Consider the following 25733-nt stretch of genomic DNA (forward strand, 5'->3'; position numbering starts at 1 on the left):
CTCCCTGTTGCTACATCATAAATCATGGAAATAAACTCTTATGACCCGGCACTGCTCCCTCGGCTGACCTCAGTACGTGTAATAGGGTCTGAATACGGATCCCTTAATAAACACAGAACCTCTCATTGATGTAACTAGCAAAAACCTCCAACATTTGCATAGTGGATCCCTCCGCAGTATTTAGGAACCCAGTTCCACCACACTTTTGTTCTATATTAATGACCATGACGAGGATATTTCGGGAGCAGAACGCCTTTATGATCATTAATGGTTGTCTCCTGTATAATAAAGAAAATTAATAAATAGGTGTCGGTTTACAGAAATTCTAGACAATTTGTACGGTTTTATTGGCTCTGAATATTAGACAGTGAGTACATACATGATAATATCACCGATTATTATGGGTTCCATGTAAGGGTTGTTTGTCATGTGCTTATTATTAAATATTATGTACTTTGGTTGGCTTGGATATCGACCCTAAGACTTTGCTTAGTAATCGTACATAATGTAAGGTAGGCTATTAATAAATTATTCATAAAAATACTTTTTTGTTTCACACATAACTTGTAGTTAGAGTGAACCCGGAAAATATAAAACAATGGAACTATCGGTTAGTAATAGTTGCGTAACTGGCGTAAATAGTAACAGTTGAGTACAAGGACACGCGGCGTAATGGCGTGAGAGCGTGGCCATCCTCGGCGTACTCGCGTCTGATTACAATGTATGGCGGGAAGGAGAGCACGGTGTCGTGGAGTACCATTACATTGACGAGGGTGGAGGGCTCGAGGACAACTAATAGCAAGAAAATAACTCTCTACTTTCTATAAAAACTATTTTAAATGTTTACCGTAAGTCTACGTTTCCTTGCATTTCCGTAACTGCAGCTTTAAGGCGCATACAAAGGATTCAAATCACGACACGACACACAACGAGTTAAGTAGTGTTGCAATTAGTGTCAGAACATAACTTAAACCCACTTAACTACTCCATTAAGAGTTAAAATGTATAATTTACACATTAACAGGAAAAACGCGCTAAAGCCTACATTATTAAGATTTGTTTTTAAAAAGCAAATGTTTTTGCATGACGTTAAAAACTTTACATTGAATTTTAAATTAAAATCTAGCAAACACATCTCGTATTTCATGAAATGTTTGTCTGGAACGTGCAATGTTTAGAAAGTTAGTCGAACCCAGTGCTCCGCACAAACAGGGGTTACAAATTACATACCATTAGCCGGCAGCAGTGTTCCCAGTCATTAATGACGACACATATACGAGCAGCTCTAGTTGTGATGCTGTGTGTTTGACACACTTCCCACCTGACATATCGGGATCATATGCATTTCTGATTTATTCTTTGTTTACCTACGAGGACGAGTATTTATAAGGTATATCAACATCTATGTCACTACTTATAATAGATAACGAACCATAAAATAATATAATAATACAAACTGCCTCCACAACCGAATGGAAAACAATTACCATCAGCTGACAGCGGGTACTAAACATCAGAAGTAACCTCACACTTCACATACAATCGTCACGCGAATACTTCCTCCAACATAAACTCGACATCAAAATATAATTACGGGTGCACTCGTAAAGACTTTAACCCTGCATCCGCCGGTCACACTTAATTACTACGTACCTATTTTAACGCGATTTTTTCGTGCCTTTCTTTCGCACAAACGGTGGTATCGGTATGCAGGAGAGGGATGGACACAGTGGATGGTAAGAGAGCGCGGTTGCCGAACACCCGCCGGCGGTGGCGGCGCGAGGCTGACTAAATCTGTGTCCCTCTCAAGCCAGGTCAGGTCAGGCGTAGAGCCGCGTCCAGAGGGCGAACATTTCCTGAATAAATTGTGTAAATATTTTAACATGGGCCCGCTGTTTTCAGCGGCAATTTGACGGGACGCGGTGGGTTCCTTCGAATTTGTAGCTGTCGGTACGAATTTTATTGTGTCCGATTTATTTGGCCGCACGTGTAAACACGTAGGGATCAAACGCGTTCTAATTCTGTTTGATGTTTCAATTTACCCAATTATGTAAACGATCAGATTAGACTTTTAAAAGATTTCAGATTTCGAGGATAAACGTTTGGTAAGTATGCAGAGATTTGTAATCAAGAATATTAGATACTGTAAGACATTTGTAAGTGATATTTGTTGTGATCTAAAGGTAAAAATGTTGGGAATAATAAATATTGCATGAATTATTTATTCGATCATCATCTGGAAGAGATTCACTATAGATATAACCAAGACCTTAGAACTTCACTAACCTTTGTATAAAGAACTCGTTTGCCTTGATAACTTACATAATTATTATAATGCTAAAATGTAGTCTAAACAAAATTGACTACCTTAGCTTAAACGCGGCATTAGTGTTAACACTAAGTCATAATAACATCTCTGTACATAACAGATGGCAAGAGGAAAAACTAAGCAGTAACAGTATATAGCCGCAGAAAGTATTACAAATCTTGATAAACACTCGACGTTTGTAAACTCCACATAATTCGCCAAGTCCGGGCTTAAGCAAACAATCGTAGGAACTCAATCAGCTGCCGCGCGCCCATGTGGATATAGCTTTATTCAGCATCCCGCGCACACATCCACACCAATCAACACGCACACACTCGACCGAGCCTTCGGAAAATTTGATACATTTGTGTATGTGTGCGTAGTAACCATCCGTGTACGTATAAACCCTTGCACAGTGTTGGTTTCCCTGAAAATGGCCGCCGTAACAAGAGCGCATGCGTACAAATACAATTTAACACGTCTGTTTCCCATTCACATTTCAATTGAAAATCAACCTTAATGTATTGGTTAGACGAGCTTGGCTGCATTTTTGGGAAGCAAATTATAAGTTGGTAGTAAACACGGCGGGTTTTTGAAGTTCGGACTTGAGTAAGGTAAAGGACACTTCTTGACGTTGGTGGCGCATAGAGAATTAAAATGAGTGCTCGTACTCTTCGTGCAGCTACAAACTTAAAGCGCGGTTAGCGATAGTCGCGTACACGAGTCGCTAGTTTAGATCCTCACCGCTCGACGCTCCGTAGCTCACCAGAAAATTACTTTTTAAAACTTCATCTTTACTTTTTTAATCAAACCTTAGCAGTTTAGACACAAGTTTAATCATAATATCAGATAGATAAGATTAGATAACATGGAGCTACTTTAGCAACAACTACCCACTTATTTTTGAGCAGCAAGAAAAGTTAATCCAAGTTAAAATAAGCTTTTTTTTAATTATATAATTATGTGTTTCAAGGCAACAGGGCTTAATACAGAACTTAATATTTGACTATATACCTATATGTATATATTGGTTGCTAAAAGAAAACAAGAAAGAGATGAAGATGTGTATCCATTTTGTTCATTGTTTATCACAAAATGAGTATCAATTTAGTCCGCAATACTTTCATTACAGTGGAGATAACAGAAATTACGTGGCAATATACTTTTATTTCTTCCAATTTAATTGATGAAAGATCCATAAAAACAAATATGAGTGGAAGTGGACCACATCAAACGAATCAGAGCGGAGATTGTAAAATTTTACGTTTGATCTCCTTCAACGAGTTGAGAAGAAATCGTTTAACTGCCACTACCAAGGGAACTGTAAGTGACAGACTGTGACAACTGGAGACGAAGACAATCGTAATGGATTTACTCGATAGCAAAAATAATACAAACTTTTTGCGAATCGCAAATCGAAACGATGATATCGCTAATTATGTTTATTTTGTAAAATGATAGATACATTTTAATTTTCTGATACGCCATAATTATATTATTAGCTCAAACAAGCAAGAGCTTTGAATAAATGATATCGTTCTCAATAACTAAAACGATTTGATTCCGGTTCGAAGAACTGTAAACTCGAATCCACATCACTTCATATTCTCGAAGTACGGAGATAATTTATTTAAGTTGCGGTGACCACGAGTCCCGGCGGTGCGCTCGTCACTCACTACATTCCACGGAATTGGAGAGACGCTCAGCATCTCAACATTCACGTCGGATGCTGCACTCCTGATACGTGCGAATTGATCCGACGACTATGTGAGATGCCGAAATGAAACGGGATATTGAAGTTCGTTCGACGAATATTATTGAGCAGTATAAGTGTCAGAGTATTACTATGTTAGAGAATATTAGATTTCACCCAGTTATTACTCAATAATATTACGCAACGTTCGAAATCATATGCAATATCAAATAATGCAAAGTTCTATTTCGAAGTACACCTCGGTAATTAGTACTAAAGAGTTCGATGTCTACTTTATGTTGTGGATCTACTGTATTAATCTGTCTGTGGTGTGTAGGTTGTACCATTGAGCTAGCCTGCGGTAGCATATGGCAGGAGCAATTTATCACTCGACCGCTGTTCTGCGGTCGACCAATTAGTGCATACACACGTGTACAAGTAGTGGGCACTATAGATCGACGGAAATACTAGTTATTATGTAGCTAAATTGTAGCTAATAGAGAACCCTAATATTCAAATCGGGTTTTCGATGAATAGAGGTTTGAATTTTGTAAACAAACGGTATTGTTCCGGATTATAATCCAAGCTCATCCCCATAAAGCATCACTCGCTCCAGTACTGTACTTACACGCTAATTAATCACGGTACCGAAACTCCAAACATCGGCTACACAAGGCAAACTAAGCATCGCTCAGGTATTGTTTACCACAAAAGTTTGTTTTGCGCAACAACAGAACAAAGTTGAACAATTCCACCTTGTAATTCAATACCAGTCACAGAGTATCAGATTTAATTTAGTGTACAAAACAAAATGAACAGTGTTTATCGTCTTGTTACTTTACAATAATCTCAACTCAATACCTCTATTTTACTGTTCTAGAGATTTCGTAGCAGTTTCGTAGTAGTTTCGTAGCACATCCTACTACGGCGGCTACGGTTCACTACGTCGTAGCCAATCGATTACAATCAGCAATTCAGCAGAAATTAATGAGCCATTCTACTTAGATTAGACTAGTGTTTGAGTAACTTATACCTAAGATGGAGAGATCTTTAGATATTGATCATTACTGAGATTAAACGATCTTTCTCTTAGACTTTTGGTAATTTTATTAGTTTGAGTCATTATTAAAAAGGTTATTAAACGATGAAGATAAAATCATTCGAGTTTTGGAAAAATAATTGGTAGATTGCTACAACGCAGTTAGCAATTAAGGAAATGGTTCTCAAACCATTACATTTATACATTCATAATCAAATTGAATACATTGTCAATCTAAAACACATACCGTAAAACATGGCAACTTTACCATATTTTAGAACAAAACACGAAATATATTTTTAACCATAAGACGCATAGAAACCAAAACTATATATTTAGAATTGTAGTCTATCTGGCTCACTTTACCGTAATCGTCATTAAATACAAACACTTATTTTAGCCGTAGTAAAGAAAAAACAACATGGGTAAAGATACCAAATTTTTGGCAACTTTACCTACGCGCCGTATTCATCGTGTATTGCATATTAAAGAGTTGTTGAGGTACAGAGGGCTTCATCTATGACCTCTTCGTATTATAATGCAAACAATATGAGGAAATCTATAAAGATAACGGCTACACAGACATTAGGGAAAGTTGCCACGGGTTTCATCGTAATTTACATACAAATAATTTGTTACGCTCGGGGTTGTCAAAAAAGGAGGAACTTTTTTATGACATGTATATTTAAAAAAAAAATAATAAACCTTAAACCTAAAGTAAAAAAACGCACAAATTTCTAACATAAATATTATTCCCTTTTAAACTAAATTAAGTTCTAAAATTTTAAGTATTTATGTTTAAAATTGTAAAAAAGGCTACAAAATAATGTTTAATCCTTGACTTTTTAATTTTATGACTTCACTATCTCCATAGCTAATTATAACATCACTTCCGTATAATTTTTATAGTGTCTAGCTCCGAGTTTTCTGCGGTTTTGTTTCATGGGAGCCATTTTGGCTGTAAAACAAGAGGTATTATTAAATACATTATATCTTATCATCCAGGATATTCACTATTATGCTGTGAAATTTAGGTATTCGAAAATGGTTACATACACACAAACAAGAAAAAAACATTTATTGCCAACCCTAACTGTAGGTAAAGTTGCCACAAAGCAGGCCGTGGCAACTTTACCTAACCTGTGTCAACATTACCGAAGCGATTATTTATCAATAAATTAAAGAAAAAGCAATTGCTGACATTACAACAGTAATCCCAACTATAATATACATACAAGATCAAAATTTCACTCACCTGTGACAAATAGTTAAGGCTGTGTAAGCACAATTTAGGAACAACTAACTTTTAGCTCATTTTCACGCATACATTGTGACGGCCATTACTGGCATAATAGCAGTCTTACGTCTACGCAAAATATAGTAAATATTTCCTTTTAATGTCTAAAAAATACTTTTATTACAAAACAGAATTCTAGTGGGTAGATTTTTAGATAAATGAGTTTATACCGAATACCTATAGTATGGTAAAGTTGCCAAGGGCCCGGTAAAGTTGCCATAGTTTACCGGTAATTAAAAGAAGGTAGCTATTGTTTCTAGTTAATAACGTATATTAAGTATAATTACGTATAATATTGGTATAATAAAGAAGAATAAACCTGTTATTTCTAATTAATTACGCTTCAAACACGTGCTTTGTGACCACGGCAGTGTACAGCAATGTTCCCAATTCTACGCAGAATGATTGCCAGTGGTAGTGTAGATAATTTGGTGGTGGCTGCGTGCCAGATACGGAATTGAAACATCTTGGAGCTGGGAGCAGTTCTTAAATGCCAAGAGTTCGGCAAAAATGGCAATGCCAAGAAAACTATTATTGATGGAAGGAGCACATTACGGCGCGAGTTAATGTCGTTATGAGACCAGATAACAGAGTGTATGTGTACTTACTAGAAATTGTTGTTATTTCTCTTTATTTTGTTTTGTGCCAATGTATTGACTGTTCTATTTCCGTGAGATATATCTCCATATGAGGGGACATTTTATTTATTTTGCTTAACAAATGTCCACATATTATATCACACTTATATCTATACTTTCTTGGGTCCTATCTTGAGCTGGTATTATTTTTGGAACTGCTAACAATATAACAGTCAGAAATTAGTTATTGCTAACTAATTATTTTATAGGAATGTTGTAAAGTTTGCTAATGTGTATTTTATAGGAATATCTTTAATTCGTCATGCAAATAGATAGCAATAAAACACATTGGTTAAGTAATCGATTTTATTTTTCGTTTCAGTTAAAATATGTACAGTAGCAAACACGTAGGCAGTGACAGTTAACATAAGACTTGAGTAGATCGGTTCGATACTATTGCTAGGATACTCTACATTAACTTATTACAAGAGTACAAAACAATCTCACGTTAGACCACTATAAATTATCAAGTATATCAATTTAGTACAAAGGGGTAAAATTGTGCTCAATACAAAACTTCAAAAACTGTAATTTTATCGCATAATTATCATATAGTGGTACAGTAATATGTATGTAGTAAGTTAAATCTATTTATATTTGTGGTTGGCAACAAAAGTCCTGAGTTTCACAAGCCACAACAGTTATAGCATTATCCTGTGTTAATATTAATAAACATTTAATTTTACTTAATAATAAGTTCGGTACAATAAGTTCCACAACTGATGTCAATTTAATTGGCACGAATTCGTTTATTTATTGCTACACTTAAAATACGATTTAACTCATAGAAGAGTTTAAACATCACCATGTTTCAGATAAAACAAGACTAACTTATATTTATTTTGAGAACAATGTATACAATTTAATATACAAGAATACAAATAACGAGATCGTAATTTGAGTTTCTTAAAAAATAATCAAAAACAGTTGAACACACAAAATTATTCAATTATATGAAACAACGCCATCTATCGAGCCCGTTTGCAAACAGGAAAATCGTATTTTCTCGTCCTTTAATACTAACAATAAAATCTTCTTGTACTTACATTATTGACTTCTTACGATATAACTAAGTACTACTTTTTACATTTCGTCAGATATGATTCTGGATTGATTTGTTTAATATAATTTAAGACTATTGTTATAAATGTACTGGAATAGTAATTTTAACCGACTATGGATTTTCTACAAAGGTGGGAGTTTAGAAGAAACGCTTCGTTTCAAAAGTATATATTCAATAAAAATGTTAATTTAGTGATACCAAATAGGCCGCATTATTTTTTCAAATCCAACACAGTACAAAACGTCCTAAAATATTTACATTTAATTTTTTGTTAAAATCTCTTAGAGCTAAAACGGTAAATTAGCTAGGTAACAATTTTATAGTATTTCGCTTGTAGCAGTCTTTATTGTCGTCGTACCTATACGTGTATCGTAAAATCTCTTCTCTCTTGTTCCTGCCGCTGTTGATATCTGTGGAAATAAAACAGCGCCATCTAACAGCAGTTAAGATCACTAACCATAAAGCTGCACGTACACAACGCCATCTAGTAACAGCTGGAAGTAAAACTACAAAATGAAGGGGACAATGTTCAGGTGGTGTAGGAAGTGCTTTCACTATCCGTTAGATGTCTGTCTTTAGTGATTTCGATACAATGTTAGTTACCAAACGGTATACAAGAAAATAGAAGCTCGTCAAGGAGACTAGAAGCAATCATACTTTTTGGAGAATCGAATTCTCCAAAAAGTATGATTGCTTTTTAAACCTTAAAGTTTAGGTTAATTTCTTCTAGGTGATAATAGGAGTGCTATTGAATGGGACTCATAACATAACAAGCAATAAGTAGACGTAACGTTAAATATGGCGATAAACAAAAGTAAGATGAAAATGTATTTAGGTAAAGGAATGAGATGACTCGAATTGCTATCAGCGTTTGCTAATAAGTACTCACAGAAAGATAGACATAGAAACCTGTCCTAGTCAGAAAATATGCGTTTACCTAATATAGAGTTTACCTAGACGATGTGGGCGTGTGATGTCGCCGCGGTCGTCGCCGCGACTTGTCGTGCGGTCGCTGCGACACGGAGCGCGCGTCCGCCGCCGACTCTGCACTTGAGTCCGTTACTGCACGGAATACTTCATCTGAAAGTACATCTTTAACATTACTATATTGAAAAAAAAATTAAGTGTGGAAGAGCCATGCTTCGGCACGAATGGGCCGGCTCGACCGGGGTGATACCACGGCCTCACAGAAAACCGACGTGAAACAACGCTTGCGTTGTATTTTGTTGTGTGAGTGAGGTTACCGGAGGCCCAATTCCCCCCTTCCCAATCTTCCCCATCCCCATTTTCGAATAACAACCCTTAAGTTCCTAACTCACAAAAAGCCGGCAACGCGATTGCTTACCATCAGGTAATAGGTCTGCTCGACTGACGGCGTGTTTCATAAAAAAAAAATATAGTAAAAAAAAAATAGAGAAGCAATTGTTTTATTTTCTAAGAAACAAATGAACGAACCAGAAGGACGGTGATAGTTTAATCAGGATTGCTTTGATCTTACCTTTCCCCGGTGTGACAGGCATCCTGTAGGACACGCTGGAGTTACACTCGGCGCAGGGCGAGCCGCTCGAGTCCGAGTCGGACTCCGAGCGACGCACCATCAGCGTCATCGCCCGAGACAATGTGTACTCATCTGGTGAACAATTAGTAGTACAGAGTGTTTACTCGTTCTCATGAAAAAGGTTGAAGAATGTAAGTAAACTGTTTTAAAGTATGCATCTTTGTCATCACTTTGCTGAACATAATTCTGTATGATTAGAGTAAAGTAGACGTAGAGCAACAAGGAGAGCACCAAAATAATGATGAAGTGCCCGACGGATGGATACCGGACAGAACGGATTGAATTCTAAGAAGTTCTAATAATAGTGTTAGTGACCATGTCAGTTTAAAAACTTCTAAGTTTTGCATACATCTAGTTGTGAGTAGAAATGAGCTGTTGGTGAACATAGCAAAAAGGGATACATTAGTACATACCCGCATTCTCATGGTGCAGATGGTGATGCAGATGGTGTCGCGGCGGCGCGGCCTGCAGCGGCGCGGGCTCGGCGCGGCCGAACGTGCGCAGCGTGCCGCCGCCCGCCGCGCCCTCCGCCGCCTCCGCGCCCGCGCCGCTCGCGCCCCCAGACATACTGAACGTCGCGTACGGACTTATCTCGTACATCTCTGGACACAAACAATAGTGAAATAGTAAGTTTAATTAAGGAATTAATTATTGTTTTTGTGTGGTTGCTGGCTGTATTAATTTGTTAGTTCAGGAGGATAGATAGCAGTCGCATCATGATGGTAAAGTATCAGTGCCAACTAAAAGTACAAGAGAAAAAGATGACCTGTTTGTTCATCTTTATCTGAGTTACAAATACGAAGCTATTTTGCACCAGTATGGGGATATGATACCTTGTTGGTCTTTCTTCCCAATGGGATGCTTGATGGGCGAGGACGTGTACACCTGCTGACAGTTCCGGCGGTTGTCCCTCTTCTCTACTGACTTGTCCTCCTCCTCCGAGATATCTCCCTGCTCGTAACCTTTTCTAAAGCACGATGCCGATGGACTGCAAATATTAAGATATAAAATATATTTTTATATTTTGTGGGCCTATAAATCGAAAAACAAACAATAATTTTGATAATGGTTATGGACGTGTGAAGCCTTGAATTTAATGTCAATTCTCTAGAAGTTGTTAATTAAAAACCTCTAAGGCTTAGTAGCTACCTTCGCTTATAAGCAAGTGTAGCCAGTAACAGCAGTGCCGCAAGTAGACCACAACCGGCCGCAGCCAACACAGCAGTCGCACGCTCCTCCCCCTCCTCCCCACCAGGGGGGAAGTGAGCTGGTGCTGGTATACGATCTAGAAGACAAAGAAAAAAACAACACTTTGTCTAGCGAGCCAAAAGTGGGTGTGATTATATTACAAATAATTATGAAGGACTTCACACACCTCCATTTTCAGTTAGAGTAGAGAAGTAATAGTTGCCCAGGGTAGTCCCCGCGGCGCTCACTGCGACCACTTTCAAGTGGTACCAGGTTGCCAATGTCAACCCACAGATAACAGTGGGCTGTGCTGCCGGTGATACAGTCTGTGTCATCCAGGACGACTCCTCGAAACTCCTCACAGATACGGAGAACTGTGTCAGAGGGCAGCCATTGCTGTCCCATGTCAGTAAGTTGAGTCGAACGCACGTGCTGTTGGTTGTTATCAGATCCTTTTCTGGTGATGCCTTTGATGCTGGAAAAAGTAATTACGAATTTTGTTAGAAGCAGTATATAATATGTTCTAAAAGCTCATTTCACGAAGATATCTATTATACTCCAAGCGTATAAAGTACTATTCATACTGGTGATATAATACATTGTGTAAGAACGTTAAGATGTAACACTTTAAGAATAAATTGTCTATGAGCAAACTTACGTCCTCCTTTAGTGGAGACGATGAGCTCGTCGCTGGGCGGCGAGGCTCCGACCGCGTTGTACGCAGTGAGGCGCACCTTGTACAGCGTGCCGCACGCCAGCCGCTCCAGCGAGTGCGTGCGCGTGTCTGCCGGGAGGCGGGTCTGCTGCCATCTGCTGGCGTCTGATCGAGAGTACTCTAGTATGTAGCCTGGAATATGCGGGAAGTGAAATTAGTAAGAATTATTAACTAAAAGTTTGCAAAAATTTGTTTGTAATATTTTGTTTATTTAAACAAATAATGAGTGAGTAGTGAGTTTCGTTGAGTGCGTGCGCTTCTCGAATAACCTTTTTTTTGTACATTTCAGGTCTTAAAAAAATTTAGTGTATAAAGATAGGAAGGAATAGTAGTGTTACCGTGGAGATTGGATCCTCCAGAGTGTGGTTTCTCCCAGAGTAGCTGCAGGCGCGCGGGCGCGGCGGCGGCCAGGCGCAGGTGTGGGCGCGCGGGCGGCGCCAGCACGCGCAGCTCCCAGGCGGCGCGCTCCTCGCCCCACGGGTTGCGCACCGTGCACGTGTAGTTGTCCGCTGCACTGCGGTCCACGTCTGAAACATCATTCGCTCATTATAATTTTTTATTGCGTTCCATTGGCAGCTCCAGGGAATTACTACCCAGGGGAAAAAAATTAAAAAAATCTGTTAAATCATTTTGTTTTAAAAAGTGAGAGAGAGAGTGAGATTTATAGTAAACCCACTAAGAATGATAAGATAGGGTCCATCGATGAGGAAGTTAGCGTCATGTGCTAGGGGCGGTGCAGGCCGTCGCCGCGACCAGGCGCGGTGTGGAGGCGGTGCACCGGCTGCAGCGCACGTAACACGCGCACGACTGCCTTCCTTCGCCTCCAGTCGACGGCCGAACGATGTGATTTTCGCTGGTGCTAGAAAAACAACAAAGACTTGTATGATGAAAAGATTTAGATTTAAATTAATTGCTTTATTGAATCCTTAGCTTTCTATAACAATAAATACATTTGCTTACAATGGCTTGTTATTTAGTCTCACCTCTAGGATTCGGTTTCCTCGCGACTATCGCACTCATCTCTCCCTCGCCAGACGCAGTGGCCGCCGTCACCCAGAACTCATACACGATGTGTTCTTGAAGACCTCTCACTTCCACCTGATACTCCTCCTCTTCCTCTTTGTGTAGTACCATCAAGTGTGAGTGCTGGCCTGTTCTGTGAAATTAAATTTATGACATTATTTTTAATAGTACTACTTTCATAAGTAAAAAATATGTTAAGCAGTTTCTATATGACAATCTTAATCTTGATTAAACCAAAGCTAAATAAAACCGTTTAAAAAGATACCTTTGTGGTCTATTATAAACAGTGTAATGCTTGATCTTGCCATTTTTCTGCAGTGGGGCAAGCCAGCTCACGATCACTGTGTCTTCAGAATTGGCTACTGCTTTTATATCCATTGGAGCTCCCGGTACTGAAAATATTTAGAATTTATATTGTAAACAATGCCTGGTACCATTTGTATTATTTAATTTAATTGATCGTGGCTTACTGTCTTCATGTGTGGCACAGTAAACGGGTTCAGAAGTGGGGCCGGTCCCGGCCGCGGTCCTAGCGCGCACCGCTATACTGTAGTTGGCAGCTCTCTGTAACGCCTGCAGCACTGTCTCCATGCCACCGGAGCGACGAGTCTCTACTTGGCTCTCCAACTCGTCGACAGTCTGTGTAAAATAATGTTAGGTAGTAATGTTTTTTACAGAGTTGATTATTTATGTGCACTTTGATGTATCTGCTTCTTAAATACCTACCTCATACAGTACTTCGTATCCCAGCAACACTCCACCTCTGAGTACTGGAGGCGGTGGCTCCCACCACACGCGTACTGACTGCGCGGACAGTGGCTCGCAGCGAACTCGCTCTGGAGGGCCTTCCGGAGCTGAGTAGAATGATGAACATGAAGATGAGAAAAATATTTTGTGAATAGCATCAATCAATACTCTTATTTGCGGAAATGAAGACCACAATACGTTGCTTCCCAAGAGTACTATTAAGCTTAGAGATTCTTCTAGTATCTAACCTCCTTCCAGAGTGGTAGCAGTGAGTGGTGCACAGGGCGGGCCGGCGCCCACGGCGTTGAAGGCGCGCACCTTGACCTCGTACTGCGCATGCGTGCGCAGCGCCACCAGCACCGCGTGCGCCGCGCCCCACCCCGCCGCCGTCAGCGCAGACGTCTTATTGTCCCCAGACGACGACACCTCATGCCACGTCACCACGTAACCCAGAAGTTCACCGTTCCACGACTCTTGTGGTGGTGCCTAGAACAACAATTCAATTGCTAAGTCAGACTTGGTGATCACAAAAAAGCAAGCTTAAAAATAATTGTCTACAATGTTCACCTGCCATTTCACGAGTAGCTCTCCAGGTGCGGTGGCCTGGACTTGTACATTGTGAGGTGGCTCTGATGGAGCTGGAAAAATCAAAAACATTATTATTTTCACAAACTCTTTGATCTTAAACAACCTTTTTTATCATAATCAGATTATAACTTACTGACCTTCTTCTAAAGTCTGTACAATAACAGGTTCCGAGTAGTCACTATCACCTATAGCGTTGACAGCAGCGAGTCTCAGTGCGTACGCTGTAGCCGGTCGCAAACCTTCTACTCTATACTCCAGGTTTACTTCCGAACCCGAGTCTGGGTCCTGTCTATAATCATAAAAGAAAACATTGAGTTACTTGAAAATTTTACAAAATGTTCATTGCCTTTATAATAAAGGAAGATGCTGGTATAGTTTTTAGCTTAATAGACACTTACGTTAAAATACAAGCACTACTTTACCTTTCAATGACTCTTTCAGCAGGTACGTCTCTGGTAGGTGCATCAGCCCAGTCCCCTGCGTCAGGTCTCCTCGTGTCTCCTACAACACGGTACTGCAGGCGGTACAGTAACACGCGCGCGTTGCCATCGTACCCGCGCCGCCAGGACAGAGACGCACCACGACCTGTTCGACGGGATACGTGCAACCCCACTGGTGCTTCGGGGAACTCTGGAAATGGAAATAAAAATTCTTATTAGCTACTCAACTTCTTAAGTCCTTGTCAATATTTCAATATTATTGCTTATATAGCTTCTAATTAATAGTCTACAGCTAACAACTATCTAATAGTTGTTGTTAAATTACCTTGGACAGCAAGATATATGAGAAGTTCATCTCTGCCGTATGCGTTTTCAGCTCGACAGCGATACACTCCGGAGTCATGACGTTCAGCGTGCGCTATGCTCAGTTGGGAGCTCACACCGCTGTCTGATCGCTTTTCTGAGACTGATACTCTGGAAACACAATAGGCATATTTTTAGTACCCACTATACACAAAATATTTAAAAATTGCCGTACTAAGCATTATACCTGTAAGTAGTAAGATCCACCCTCTTCATGTTGTGTGTCCACTGCAGTTGTATGGGTGGATCTCCGCGTGCATCGCACTGCAGTGTCGCTTGCGCGGTCCTTTTTACGGTCATGTTGCGTGAGGAAAACTCAAAATGAGCCGGTTCTGAAAAAAGTACCGTTCGTATTATTTACAAATGAACAAAATTGTGATGAAACTAAGGTAGATTTTAAGGAATTCTTACCATTTACGGATACTGCGATAATCTTGGAGAGCCCTCTTCCGATGCCGTTCTCTGCCCGACACATGTACTGTCCCTCATGATGATGTGCAGCCGGTGCTATGCTCAGTGTTCCGTTAGGAAGCACAGCGAACTGGAGATCCAGGTTTGAAACTGGTCGAAAATCACTTACTCCTGACCCTGAGAAATGGTAAGTTTAGTTTCGAAAATAACCTTTTAAAATTAGTAAAGTTTCAATTCATAAGGTTATACTCACCATGACCTTTGAGCCAAGAAATCCTTGGTTCAGGATAACCTTTGGTAGAACAGTGCACCAAAATCTGAGTTCCTAAAAGAGCCGATACGTCTTGAGGTTCATACACCCAAGATGGAGCCACTGAAATATAAATAATCAAGTATATTAGTAAGATGGACTGCTGGGTTCTTAATGTATTATATTACTGATGAAGGCACAGATGGAGGCCCTACCTTTCACAGCCAATCTGGCAGTATGGTTAACTTCTGCTGCGGAGTTGCTAGCAACGCATGTATAGTCACCACTGTGTTTCGATGTTACGTGAGAAAATATTAGGAAACTGAATTCGTCTAGTGATTTCTCTTGCACCTGGAAAATAGAAGAAATTAATTATGAATAATCTGTGGAATAATTATGCTTATCCAAAGAAAGCTCAAGTTAATGTTGGACTTTTCCGTACCTGTAAACCAGACGGTATATGCTGCCCATCTTTGAGCCAGGAAAAATAAACTGGTTTGTCACCTGACGTGATCCCACACAGAACTTGTATTGAACTGCCTTCCACTAAATCAAGTGGAAACGAGAACCCGGCAATTTTTGGTGGATCTGAAATTATACAATATATTTTTATTAGTAACAATATTAATGGGATGAATTGTATGTCTCTTACATTGGGAACTTACTTCTAACAAAGATCTGAACATCTTTTTGAGCATATTGTCCTGATGGTGACGTCACCCTGCAGGAGTAGACTCCTGCATCAGCAGGCTCCGCTGGCCACAACAGCAGTTCTCCACCAACTCCCGACAACGCGCGGCCTCCTGTAGAGCTGACATCCAGTCCACCACGCTGCCACCGAATCTCACTAAAAAATGAAGACTCCATTGTAATTGATTTAAGACTACATTGATCTATTTTGTAGAACTGAAATGTTCTTATGTACTTCATGTTGTAAGTAGACCACTATTCATGTTTGGTCAGATGTGTATAATACTTGTGAGAATAGTAGCGACTGTTCAGAGTCATTAATCACAAGTTGGAAAGAGGGATTTAAACGATGGTCAAAGAGAGTATTGGAAGAAATGGACAACAGGCCAAGGATAACTACAAAGAAGGAACACAACACTACGAATGTCAAATGTAGATAGTTTAAAATCGAGTCATCTAACATCGAACTACAAAAACAAAACAAAATGAAACTTATAATTTTACTAAGCAAATGCACCTCCATCAACCTGATTGGAAATCCGGAGAATGGACAGTAGATGGTGGTGTTCACGCCCGCCACCACCCTCACTGGACCGATGTTACGGATCGAAGGTGGACCTGAACAGGTGAACAAAAACCTATTTTAGATTCACTTGGCTTTTCTAGCACCATACTACTGACTTCACTGAAGAACATCATCATGTTTTTATTGGTTGACTTTTGTGCCTTCTCTACCTTTGGGACTAAAGCTATGTAATCCAACATGGCTCTCACCATAAACATTAAGCCTGGTGGAATGCTCGACGGCGCCCCTGGAGTTGTGCGCCCTGCAGGTGTACCGGCCGCCGTCCTCAGGCCGCACTGACGTCAGGTTCATGTAGCTCACCACATCTCCGTTCGAGTTCAGGAACTGACTTATACTTCTGCCAACACAATTAGTTGAGGTAATGATAGATTTCACACCACACATAAAGTAATAAGGTAACCTTACGTGAGTTTTTTCTATACATGTACATTATCTTACTCTCTAAAGATGTATGGTTAAAAAATTCGACCTTGAACGTCGTAAAATAAAATAATTTTCCTCTCATTTGTGCCCAAATAAATCTAGGTGTTGAAATAAAAAGTTTATAGCATCTAATTTAAAGCATTCGCGACGATAAAATTTTGCTCAAGATATGTCAACGTGAGCGCTAAAATATATTCACGAGATATATGAAAGTGGGAAATTCTCCAAAGGCAAGGGACCAATGTGATGATAACGCGTTAGTGTTATGTAGGTAGTAGATACCTACGAAGTCCAAATAGTAAAGTTTAAACCCATGGGTATAGTAATGCGCGAGGAACGACGCAATAAACACTCCCTTATCCGAATTGATTTTCAACGTTATGAGGTCACGTTAACTAGATACTAGTTTTCCATTCGAAAGCTATTTGTTTTTTTTATCTAGGCAAAAGAAAATATAAACAGGACCTTCCATTTTTTCGCAGCAAATCTTTTGTCCACACTTTTATTTATGAATATGCTTCAAGTTTCTGCGTTCGTAGTTTAATTATAATAAGATGACAATTAAAGACAACTTTCTACAAATTACCTTTGTGCAGTATTGTGTTCTTCTACCGCCTGTCCATCCAGCAGCCAGGTGAAACGTGGTGGGGGGCTGCCGGACGCGGCGCAGTGTAGGGCCAGGGACGGTCCCGGGTGCAACGCCTGTTCTATGAACGTGTAGTGTAGCTCCGGTGCCGTGTCTGTGAACAAATTGTAATAAAGGTCAAAGAAACGATGCCTAAGTAATTTTAGTGCCTATAAATCTTTCACGTTAAGCCCCCATCAAATAAGCAAAGAAAATTGCTCATTACATTTGACAGGTTTATTTTAATATTAGACCCGCAGCTGTTCCTGACTTAATATCTTACGACGAATATTAGAACAACCTTCAACTTTCTTATGGTAGTAAAAAGCGTATTTATTATCCTGGCAAGTAAGTATATTGATTCTCTACGAGCGGTAATAAGTAGTCAGCAATTATTCTTGCGAAGTGTTACATCACAGCAGAATCCAATCAGTGTACAGCCGAATGTATGGCGGCCGTTTATCACGAATCATAACGGGGTATCTGCCATTAGCGGCGGATTTATCGCACTCGTGACGCCGACACATCATTGTTTATGTTATAATATGTTAGATACCGGGTGATGTAATACTACTGTCGGAATTTCGGGCCAGGATTCCGTCATTAAGCGATGTCTGCTGCTAGTAATAAAATTTGATTGAATGTTCGTACGTAATGAAAAATCTAATATTTTATATTAGCTGGCTTATTTTTATTCATTTTAGAAAGTCATTAAAACATGAGCCTCTTTCCTAATTATGAGCTATTATATATAGTTTGTAATCAGAAAACCGTTAGTAATACGACGCGAACTAATCCTTGTTTTGACATGAATTGTACTGGACAGTCACTTTACGCCCCATTTGAGCAACGAGGTAATCTCAGTGTTTACTACTAACACAGCATAATTCCAGTAATTACAAGCTGACCTCGCTACACTAGCGCTATACTCGTACTAGTCCACGTCACTCAAACATTAGCAACCCTTTAATCTGTTTGCATTCGCAGTCCGAAACATGGCGGCTGAGCTGGGAGGCTGCGTCCAGTCATAAATCTTGGCAAATAAATTCAATTAGCCGCAACACTAACATAATAACGAATGAATACAATGGCCGGCGGAATTATGAGGGTCTAAATTGTGAGCGGCCAGCGTTTCTGAGAGCTTTATTACAGGCCGTACCGGACGACGTGACAGACAATATGTCAGCGCGTGGCGCAAGTGGGGGCGGCCGCGGTTACTTCGACGTGTGGCTTCCCACAATTAGTGTTTTGTTTGATTTTAGTGATTACACTGATAGAGATGCTTCACAGGGAAGATGAACATAGAGGTGTACATTTGAAACAGTGTACTTTGTTATGTGCATTTTGTTACCACAATCTAGAGTCCAGTTTTTAAGTCCACTAAGATATAATCGAATTACTTATTTAATTTTAAAAGAACCTAATTTTAAAATGTGTTTTCGTTCACATCACGATAAATGTCGTTAAAAATTAGTCGCCGTCACTCATCACTGAGTCCGCATTATTTTTGGCAGAGCGCCCGCTCACAACGCTAGCTCTTGTAAACGTTGTATCGTTTTGCACGAATTTATATCAGATGCTCGCTGATAGTCGGCTAATTGTATAATTGTGCGCGATGCGCTACCCGCCGGCCCGCGCTCGCGCCACGCTCACAGCACACAGCGCACAGCGAGCACAAACCGACTAATTTATTGCTTGACGTATTGTTTCCCGATTGTTCCATAAAATTATGGAATTAGAATCGGAAGTAAGATTAACGAGTGGAGGAAATTGAGTTGGAATCTACTTTTGATTGTTTGAATTTATTATTTTAACCTAGATTTCGTTTTGTTTTCATTACAATTTATCTGTTTATTTCGTGCGAAGTTGTGACCTCGATCAATACATAACTGTAGGGCACAGACTCGCACAACATCTTATGTTGCTCTCAGCTCCAGAGCCACTTACCACATTGAGACCTTCTAAGATCCTACATCAGAAGCCTTAGTAATGTAGAGAGTCTGGACCGCGCGCACTCGACCTCACAACGAATCTGATAGCTTCCTATAACACGCTAGGTATATCTAGCTCTTGTATTACGATAGTTGGGAGACGAATCTTCACAAGTTCAGACATTACTATAGCTCTAGAGGATAGACCCTAATCAATATTAATTATGTTATACATATAGTTGGAAATCCGTATTACATACAAATCGGTGTTACTGAACGGATGTCTTCTGAAAACTATTTTAATTCAAAATAGTTTAAGCAAGTATTAAAACTGTTACGAAACTCAAGCAGAATCCGTGAATGAAAATATTTAAAACAGGGCGCGAAGTTTGAGGCGCAAGAAACTACTCGCGCAGAATGTTGGTCTTAGCTCGGAGAATTAACGCGAGCTAAGCTGCTCGCGGCTTCAGATTTAATCATTTATTTTTATATTCCTTGATGCAATCATTTCTTGGGTCATTGCCAACGCGGCTGAAGAAAATGGAGATGGAAAACTTTCCAAAAAACTAATATGAGTTGAAAATTTTCTTTGAAAATATAATCACATTTACTTTTAACTTTATAGGTATATAAGAACAAATAGAAGAGATAATAGTTTCCGAGTAAATATAATTTTGATAAATTTAACGGCTAACGTGTGGGTCAGCCGGGCTTAGGACAGTTTGCGGTATGCGTAAGTGCGTTCCATAGCCAAAGTAATAAATTGTTTGGACGTGGATTCCAAACAGCGGGTGCGATAGAATTATCGAGTTATGTGTGTTCTGTTGGTAACTACTCGTACTATGTAGGTACCATTTGCTAATTTATTATTTTGTAATGTTTCATGAAGAATACAGAGTTAGATAATTAGGTAATACAAATAAAAATGGCAAAAGGAGAATAACTCTTCTTTAAAATAAGTCATAAATCACTTAAACATGTTCGGCCTTACTTATAAACGATCACTAAAGTTAAGACACAGTTAAACTACGTATTAAAAAATATTTTAACTCATAAACGATGATTAACGCTAATTAATGTCTTAGCGACTGCTTAAATAGCTGTCAACTTAATCAGTGACGAACCCTTGTTTAAAGACCTTAATTACCAAAATGGCGTCCGAAATTCGTAAAAGTCACAGCTGTGGTATATTTCAACAATAACACCACATGCAAACTTCGCATTGAATTGTGTTCTGTTTGCTGGGCTTTGTTCCGCTACTTAGGAAAGTGAAGTGGATAAATATTAAAAAATGGATATATTTGACGACGATAATGAATTACGCACATACCGTGACGAGATAGAAGAAATAAGAAATTTCAGGAATATTGGTTCAAGAAGGAGAGTAAAAATATATAATTCAAGATCGAACCCAATGGAGGAATTGAGTGAAAGCGACTTCAAGCATCGCTACAGATTCAGTAAAGAAAATATGGTAAAAATTATAAATATCTTAAGAAACGACTTGTCCATGGATAGCCGGGGCGGCAGTATACCTGTGGAGTTCACAAGTAATGGCAGCTATAAGATACTGGGGCCGCCATGAGATTCAAGAAGACTGTGCGGAAATTCATGGCATGAGCCAACAGACTTTATCAAGAACTGCTAAAAGAGTTGCTATTGCATTGGCTTCGAAAAGTTCCATTTATATTAAAATGCCTTCAAATTTAAGAGAAGAGACTGAAACTATTCGGAAATTTGAAACAATTTGTGGGTTTCCCCATATTACCGGTGCAATAGATTGCACCCATATTAAAATAAGAAAAGTTGGAGGAGATGTTGGTCAGTACTATATAAACCGTAAAGGACACTATTCTATTAATACTCAAATGGTGTGTAATGCAGATTTGAAGATCTGTGATATAGTTTGCCACTGGAGGGGTAGTACTCATGATGCAAGAATATGGCGTGAGAGTTCCATTAAAAGGAGATTTGAAGAACGAGAATTTAAAGGAAAACTTATAGGCGATGGTGGATACCCTTGTACCCCATATTTACTGACTCCAGTACTGAGACCCCGCAACGAAGCAGAACGGCGGTACAACTATAGCCACATTCGCACCAGGAACGTAATTGAGAGATGTTTTGGTGTACTTAAGGCAAGGTTTCGGATACTTTTGGAAATAATGAGAGGGTCTTTCAATACGATTAAAACGACAATCGTTGCATGTGCAGTATTGCACAATTTAGCAATTGAATTTGATGACACTTTAAGTTATGAAACCCCTTACACAGACAGTGATGAAGACACTGAGGCCATTGAACAGGACTCTAATAATTTGACACACATAACCAGAAACATTTTTATTGAGAATTTCTTTTAAAATACAAATATATAGTTTTATTTAAACATTTTTTAATTTTTTTTCCCAATATTTTTGTTCTATATCCAAAATTGCCATTCTCTTCTTATGCAATTCATCCTCCCGTTTTTCTTTATTTTCTTTGCACTTTTTTGTGAGTAGGAACAATTGTTCCTCATAATTATCAGCAATCTGAAAAAGAAACAATAAGATGTATACAGGGTGTCCCTGAAGTCGACGTCCAACGGGCACCAGATGATCAGCAAGGTTCCAACTGTTATCAGAAAAATATAAAAAAAATCTAAGTCCTACAGTTTTTAAATTACAGTGACTTATGTGTTATCCACGAAAAAGTACACCTGTGCCAGTCTTTTGACTCTTGTTGCTATAAATCTTAATTTTTTCGGCTGCAGTCTTCCTTACATTAACCTGAATAGTGTTCCAGTAATATGGAATCATAAATTCTTAGCCAACTGCTTTAGATTGGAAAACATTGTTAGTTTTAGAGGAACCAAAGACTCTGAATAAAATTTTCACCTTACTTTAAGTGACTGTACTGAATAAATTATGTATGGCGCTAGTAATGGCAAATTTCACCAAAGTTGGCGCATTTAATAAGGATTATAAAATGGTATAGCACTTTGCAAATTATTTCTTAAATTCGACACAACAAAACTCCGTTTCGATGAATTTATTTGAACTTACTAATATTTCTTCTAGTGTACTCAAATCATACGTTACAATATATTGCCGACGAAAGCTGTAAGCGAAATCACGGGTAAACAGACAATGTTGTTTGACAAGAGATCCTCGCTGATTTTCAACATGATGATAACAAATAGCGTGCAAAGTGCTGTCTAGTGCATACGAGGTTATAACGTATGATTTGAGTACACTAGAAGAATTTTTAGTAAGTTCAAATAAATTCATCGAAATAGAGTTTCGTTGAAAAATCTTTTTTTGTGTCGAATTTAAGAAATATTGTGCAAAGTGCTATACCATTTTATAATCCTTATTAAATGCGGCAACTTTGGTGAAATTTGCCACTACTAGCGTCATACATAATTTATTCAGTACAGTCAGTTTTGTAATTTATGAAAAAAATCATGCAACCATCAGGCATAACCATAAGTACTGTGATTATGATGTTACCTTGTTATTTTGTTTAGGTTTGTGTTTAGGCTTATATAATTCCCTTTTTATTGTGTGTTTCTCTACTTTTGTTGCTGCTAGTGGTGTTGATAAAATTGGATTTTCTTCCACATCAGGAGTATTAGATAACTGAAAAAGGAGAGCATATTAATGAATATTTTATTATAATGATTTCATTCAGTTGATAGTTGGATTACAGTACCTGAGTTGATTTCTCAGAATCTACAGTAATTGCTATTTCTGTGGGGCTAACCCAGATTCTGACATCATCTTTTCAGTTGCTGTTGAAAACTGCAATGGACAATTATTATAATGTATAAATAAATAAATCATACTATGCGACAATATGAAATCAAACTATACATGCATACCTGTTTTATTGTTTCAATAAATATGCTATCACTATCAAAAACATTACTGTCAATCACAAACTCATTAGGCAATGACTGAATTAGTTCGAGATCTTCTTGTGGCGGACTTGGTGGTGGAGGTCCTCCACCAGTCATCTGCCTGGCCCGCCGATACTCCGACTCTCTAGTTTTAACTAGGCCTTTTGTATTACGCCACTGGGTGACAATTTGTGTCATATCCCTGGGCTTTTTATTAAGGCTATTAAAACTGAAAAAGGTTAACATTTATAAACATGAGTGCTTTCCACTTTGGTAGTAGAGATAATGAAAGAATTAAAATAAAACAATGCTACCTAGACAATATTTCTTGCCAAGCAGCTTTTTTCTTTGCATTGGTATTTGTAGTAGTGTCTTTTTTTTCTATAATATCAATTTTCTCCATTATAAGTTGTCTTAAGATTCTCTGCAAGAAAATAACAAAGTTCAGAGCTAGTACAATTTGGACAGGTATTTTGGTGCAACAAGATACAATACAAGTAACAATAAATTTAATATGACAATAACCTTTTCTTCTTCATCCCAGTTTGAAGATCGGGCCCTTTTCTTAGCGGATTTCAATTCCATTATATCACTAACACAACAAAAACACCACACCGCTGTATATTTATACAACACCAAAAAATTTGAAATTACCACTCTTTTGACAATATTTGACACAATTTAGAATTTTGACGTTATGATTTTTTAATTTCTCTTTGGATAACAGGAATTTTACCATCACAATGTAGCTATACGTTTGGTATTGGCAGCGTATAAAATAAAAACGTTATTTAACCATTGCTTAGTTAAGTGACGTGTAAACAGTGTTTATAAGTAAGAAATAGTTAATTGATAATTAAGGAGTTAATGAGTTATTAGTTAATTAGTTGCTTAGCTGTTGATTAGTGGATTTTTATAAGTAAGGCCGGTTGTATTTAGTGGCTACATGACATAAGAAACAATAAAACGCGATATATTGGAAGCGATATCTCATCGCGACTAATCCAGCAAGTACGTAAAATATATGACGTCATAGATTGTCTCTATTATTCCATTACAGCTATCCGGATAATCCCACGGTTTGACTTACGGGCTGTCCGCGACATTATTGCGCAAGTTATGGCCACCATAACGGGCGCAGCAGGAGGCATGCTCGGCTATAGGTAAGTTATTAGTCACGCTCGATGCGCCAGCACTGCCTCCCAACTTCCGAATACAAAGCAATTGAGAATGATTCAGAATGTACAAGGAAACTTTTTATTTCTATCTCAGTCGTTATGTTTGAGTGCCAATTGTGATAATGCTATCGATGTGAATGACGTACGAGGTTGTTGCTCACATTTCTTTATTACGTTCTCAGTTAGATTCCCGCATTTTACTTTCAAAACATTGTGAGCGTTTCTCTGCGGCTTCTCATTCCGTGCATTTCCCGGTTCTTTGCAAGCGAATGACAAAATTCCAACGAAATAAGACTGTTTGTACGCTGCTGTGTATTTTTCTGAACATTTCATTAAACTACACACTGCAGCACTACTGTACCATGCTGCACACAGAGAGTATTATTTAACTAAAGGCTTAGAACGTCTTAGTGTTGTGCACTCTTTCCTTTACGAGCAAAACTCAGTGGAGTACCTAGTGCCTGCAGAGGATGCTGCGCAAAGGTATGAAGCTAGTTACCTCACAAAGCTTTTGTCGGGAAGTAAAGAGGTTTCGTTGCGCGATGATTGTGGAAAGATAGTGCTTGTGAGTACTATTACTGTATAATACACTCTTTTTGTTATTATAAGTACAGCATTCTGGAATTGTGAACAGTTGAGTGCATTGGTAACATCGAAACCCAACTCCAAACACAATAAAGTTGAGAACAAATCAAAGAGCACGGATATGTTTCCCAAACCCCAGCGGCACATGGTACTGGCATCAGGTGCGGGTGTATCGCAACCAATAAATATATTAGGAGGCTCCGACATAAATCGAATGATCAAATATGTAAGAAAGTAGATGACGAACGTTACATTAATAATAAGCCTTTCATTTTCTTTCTTCATACCGTTCCCGCCGTTAATGTCCATGAATAACGAAGTCGCAAAGTTTTTGAAGCAAGGCTTGAATGGGATTATAGGCTCCGGCCGCCCGCATATTTCTTACTTTGTCGTATTAGCACTGTCAGACCTTGTATTTATGGTGTTGCCATTTTTCCTGCTCCTGCTCCTAAATGAAGCAAATTCCTTGAGCACAGTTATTTAACGGACTTAGTTGCAATGTCAGATAGTG

General features: G+C 38.8%; 3 protein-coding genes and 1 pseudogene across 9 annotated transcripts in view; 1 reads left to right on the forward strand and 3 right to left on the reverse strand.

Moving 5' to 3' along the window:
- The window catches only part of LOC118275714 (cell adhesion molecule Dscam2), a 133732-nt gene extending 131951 nt beyond the window's left edge, over positions 1 to 1781 (reverse strand). For 5 of the 6 annotated variants that reach the window (XR_004783615.2, XM_050698746.1, XM_035593789.2 and 2 more), the window contains exon 1: positions 1654 to 1775. The gene's annotated coding sequence lies outside the window, so the exon portion shown is untranslated. Of the gene's footprint in view, positions 1 to 1653 lie in introns of all 6 variants that reach the window. The other variant, XM_035593781.2, reaches the window with a different exon arrangement.
- Positions 1782 to 7267: 5486 nt separating this feature from the next.
- Positions 7268 to 25733, reverse strand: part of LOC118269809 (cell adhesion molecule Dscam2) — a 150808-nt gene continuing 132342 nt past the window's right edge. The window contains exons 10-37 of one of the 2 annotated variants that reach the window (XM_050698747.1): positions 17607 to 17760; positions 16786 to 16934; positions 16539 to 16629; positions 15987 to 16168; positions 15764 to 15909; positions 15537 to 15672; positions 15325 to 15444; positions 15072 to 15248; positions 14848 to 14992; positions 14623 to 14771; positions 14280 to 14487; positions 13995 to 14146; positions 13837 to 13907; positions 13518 to 13755; positions 13249 to 13376; positions 12993 to 13161; positions 12788 to 12914; positions 12483 to 12655; positions 12176 to 12358; positions 11838 to 12026; positions 11443 to 11631; positions 10972 to 11259; positions 10746 to 10881; positions 10430 to 10584; positions 10010 to 10198; positions 9537 to 9668; positions 8992 to 9118; positions 7268 to 8448 (exon numbers count right to left, since the gene is read on the reverse strand). In XM_050698747.1, coding sequence (XP_050554704.1) covers positions 8397 to 8448; positions 8992 to 9118; positions 9537 to 9668; positions 10010 to 10198; positions 10430 to 10584; positions 10746 to 10881; positions 10972 to 11259; positions 11443 to 11631; positions 11838 to 12026; positions 12176 to 12358; positions 12483 to 12655; positions 12788 to 12914; positions 12993 to 13161; positions 13249 to 13376; positions 13518 to 13755; positions 13837 to 13907; positions 13995 to 14146; positions 14280 to 14487; positions 14623 to 14771; positions 14848 to 14992; positions 15072 to 15248; positions 15325 to 15444; positions 15537 to 15672; positions 15764 to 15909; positions 15987 to 16168; positions 16539 to 16629; positions 16786 to 16934; positions 17607 to 17760 — 4355 coding nt within the window. In that variant the 3' untranslated portion in view covers positions 7268 to 8396. Of the gene's footprint in view, positions 8449 to 8975; positions 9119 to 9536; positions 9669 to 10009; positions 10199 to 10429; positions 10585 to 10745; positions 10882 to 10971; positions 11260 to 11442; positions 11632 to 11837; positions 12027 to 12175; positions 12359 to 12482; positions 12656 to 12787; positions 12915 to 12992; positions 13162 to 13248; positions 13377 to 13517; positions 13756 to 13836; positions 13908 to 13994; positions 14147 to 14279; positions 14488 to 14622; positions 14772 to 14847; positions 14993 to 15071; positions 15249 to 15324; positions 15445 to 15536; positions 15673 to 15763; positions 15910 to 15986; positions 16169 to 16538; positions 16630 to 16785; positions 16935 to 17606; positions 17761 to 25733 lie in introns of both variants that reach the window. The other variant, XM_050698748.1, reaches the window with a different exon arrangement.
- LOC118270147 (putative nuclease HARBI1) lies at positions 20554 to 21969 on the forward strand (annotated as a pseudogene).
- Positions 23368 to 24384, reverse strand: LOC126911473 (uncharacterized). The gene is made up of 3 exons (XM_050698752.1): positions 23985 to 24384; positions 23774 to 23883; positions 23368 to 23688 (listed from the first exon to the last, which is right to left on the reverse strand). The coding sequence occupies exons 1-3, from the start codon at positions 24042 to 24044 to the stop codon at positions 23400 to 23402; spliced, it is 459 nt and encodes a 152-aa protein (XP_050554709.1). The 5' UTR covers positions 24045 to 24384; the 3' UTR covers positions 23368 to 23399.

The sequence above is a fragment of the Spodoptera frugiperda genome, chromosome 15 (assembly GCF_023101765.2).
Source record: "Spodoptera frugiperda isolate SF20-4 chromosome 15, AGI-APGP_CSIRO_Sfru_2.0, whole genome shotgun sequence".
NCBI classification, from domain to species: domain Eukaryota; kingdom Metazoa; phylum Arthropoda; class Insecta; order Lepidoptera; family Noctuidae; genus Spodoptera; species Spodoptera frugiperda.

Coding starts and splice junctions, on each gene's coding strand:
- LOC126911473 (XM_050698752.1), bottom strand. CDS start 24,044: ATGGAATTGAAATCCGCTAAGAAAAGGGCCCGATCTTCAAACTGGGAT. Junction 23,884..23,984: donor ACTGGGATGAAGAAGAAAAG/GTTATTGTCATA, acceptor ATTTTCTTGCAG/AGAATCTTAAGACAACTTAT. Junction 23,689..23,773: donor TGGCAAGAAATATTGTCTAG/GTAGCATTGTTT, acceptor AACCTTTTTCAG/TTTTAATAGCCTTAATAAAA.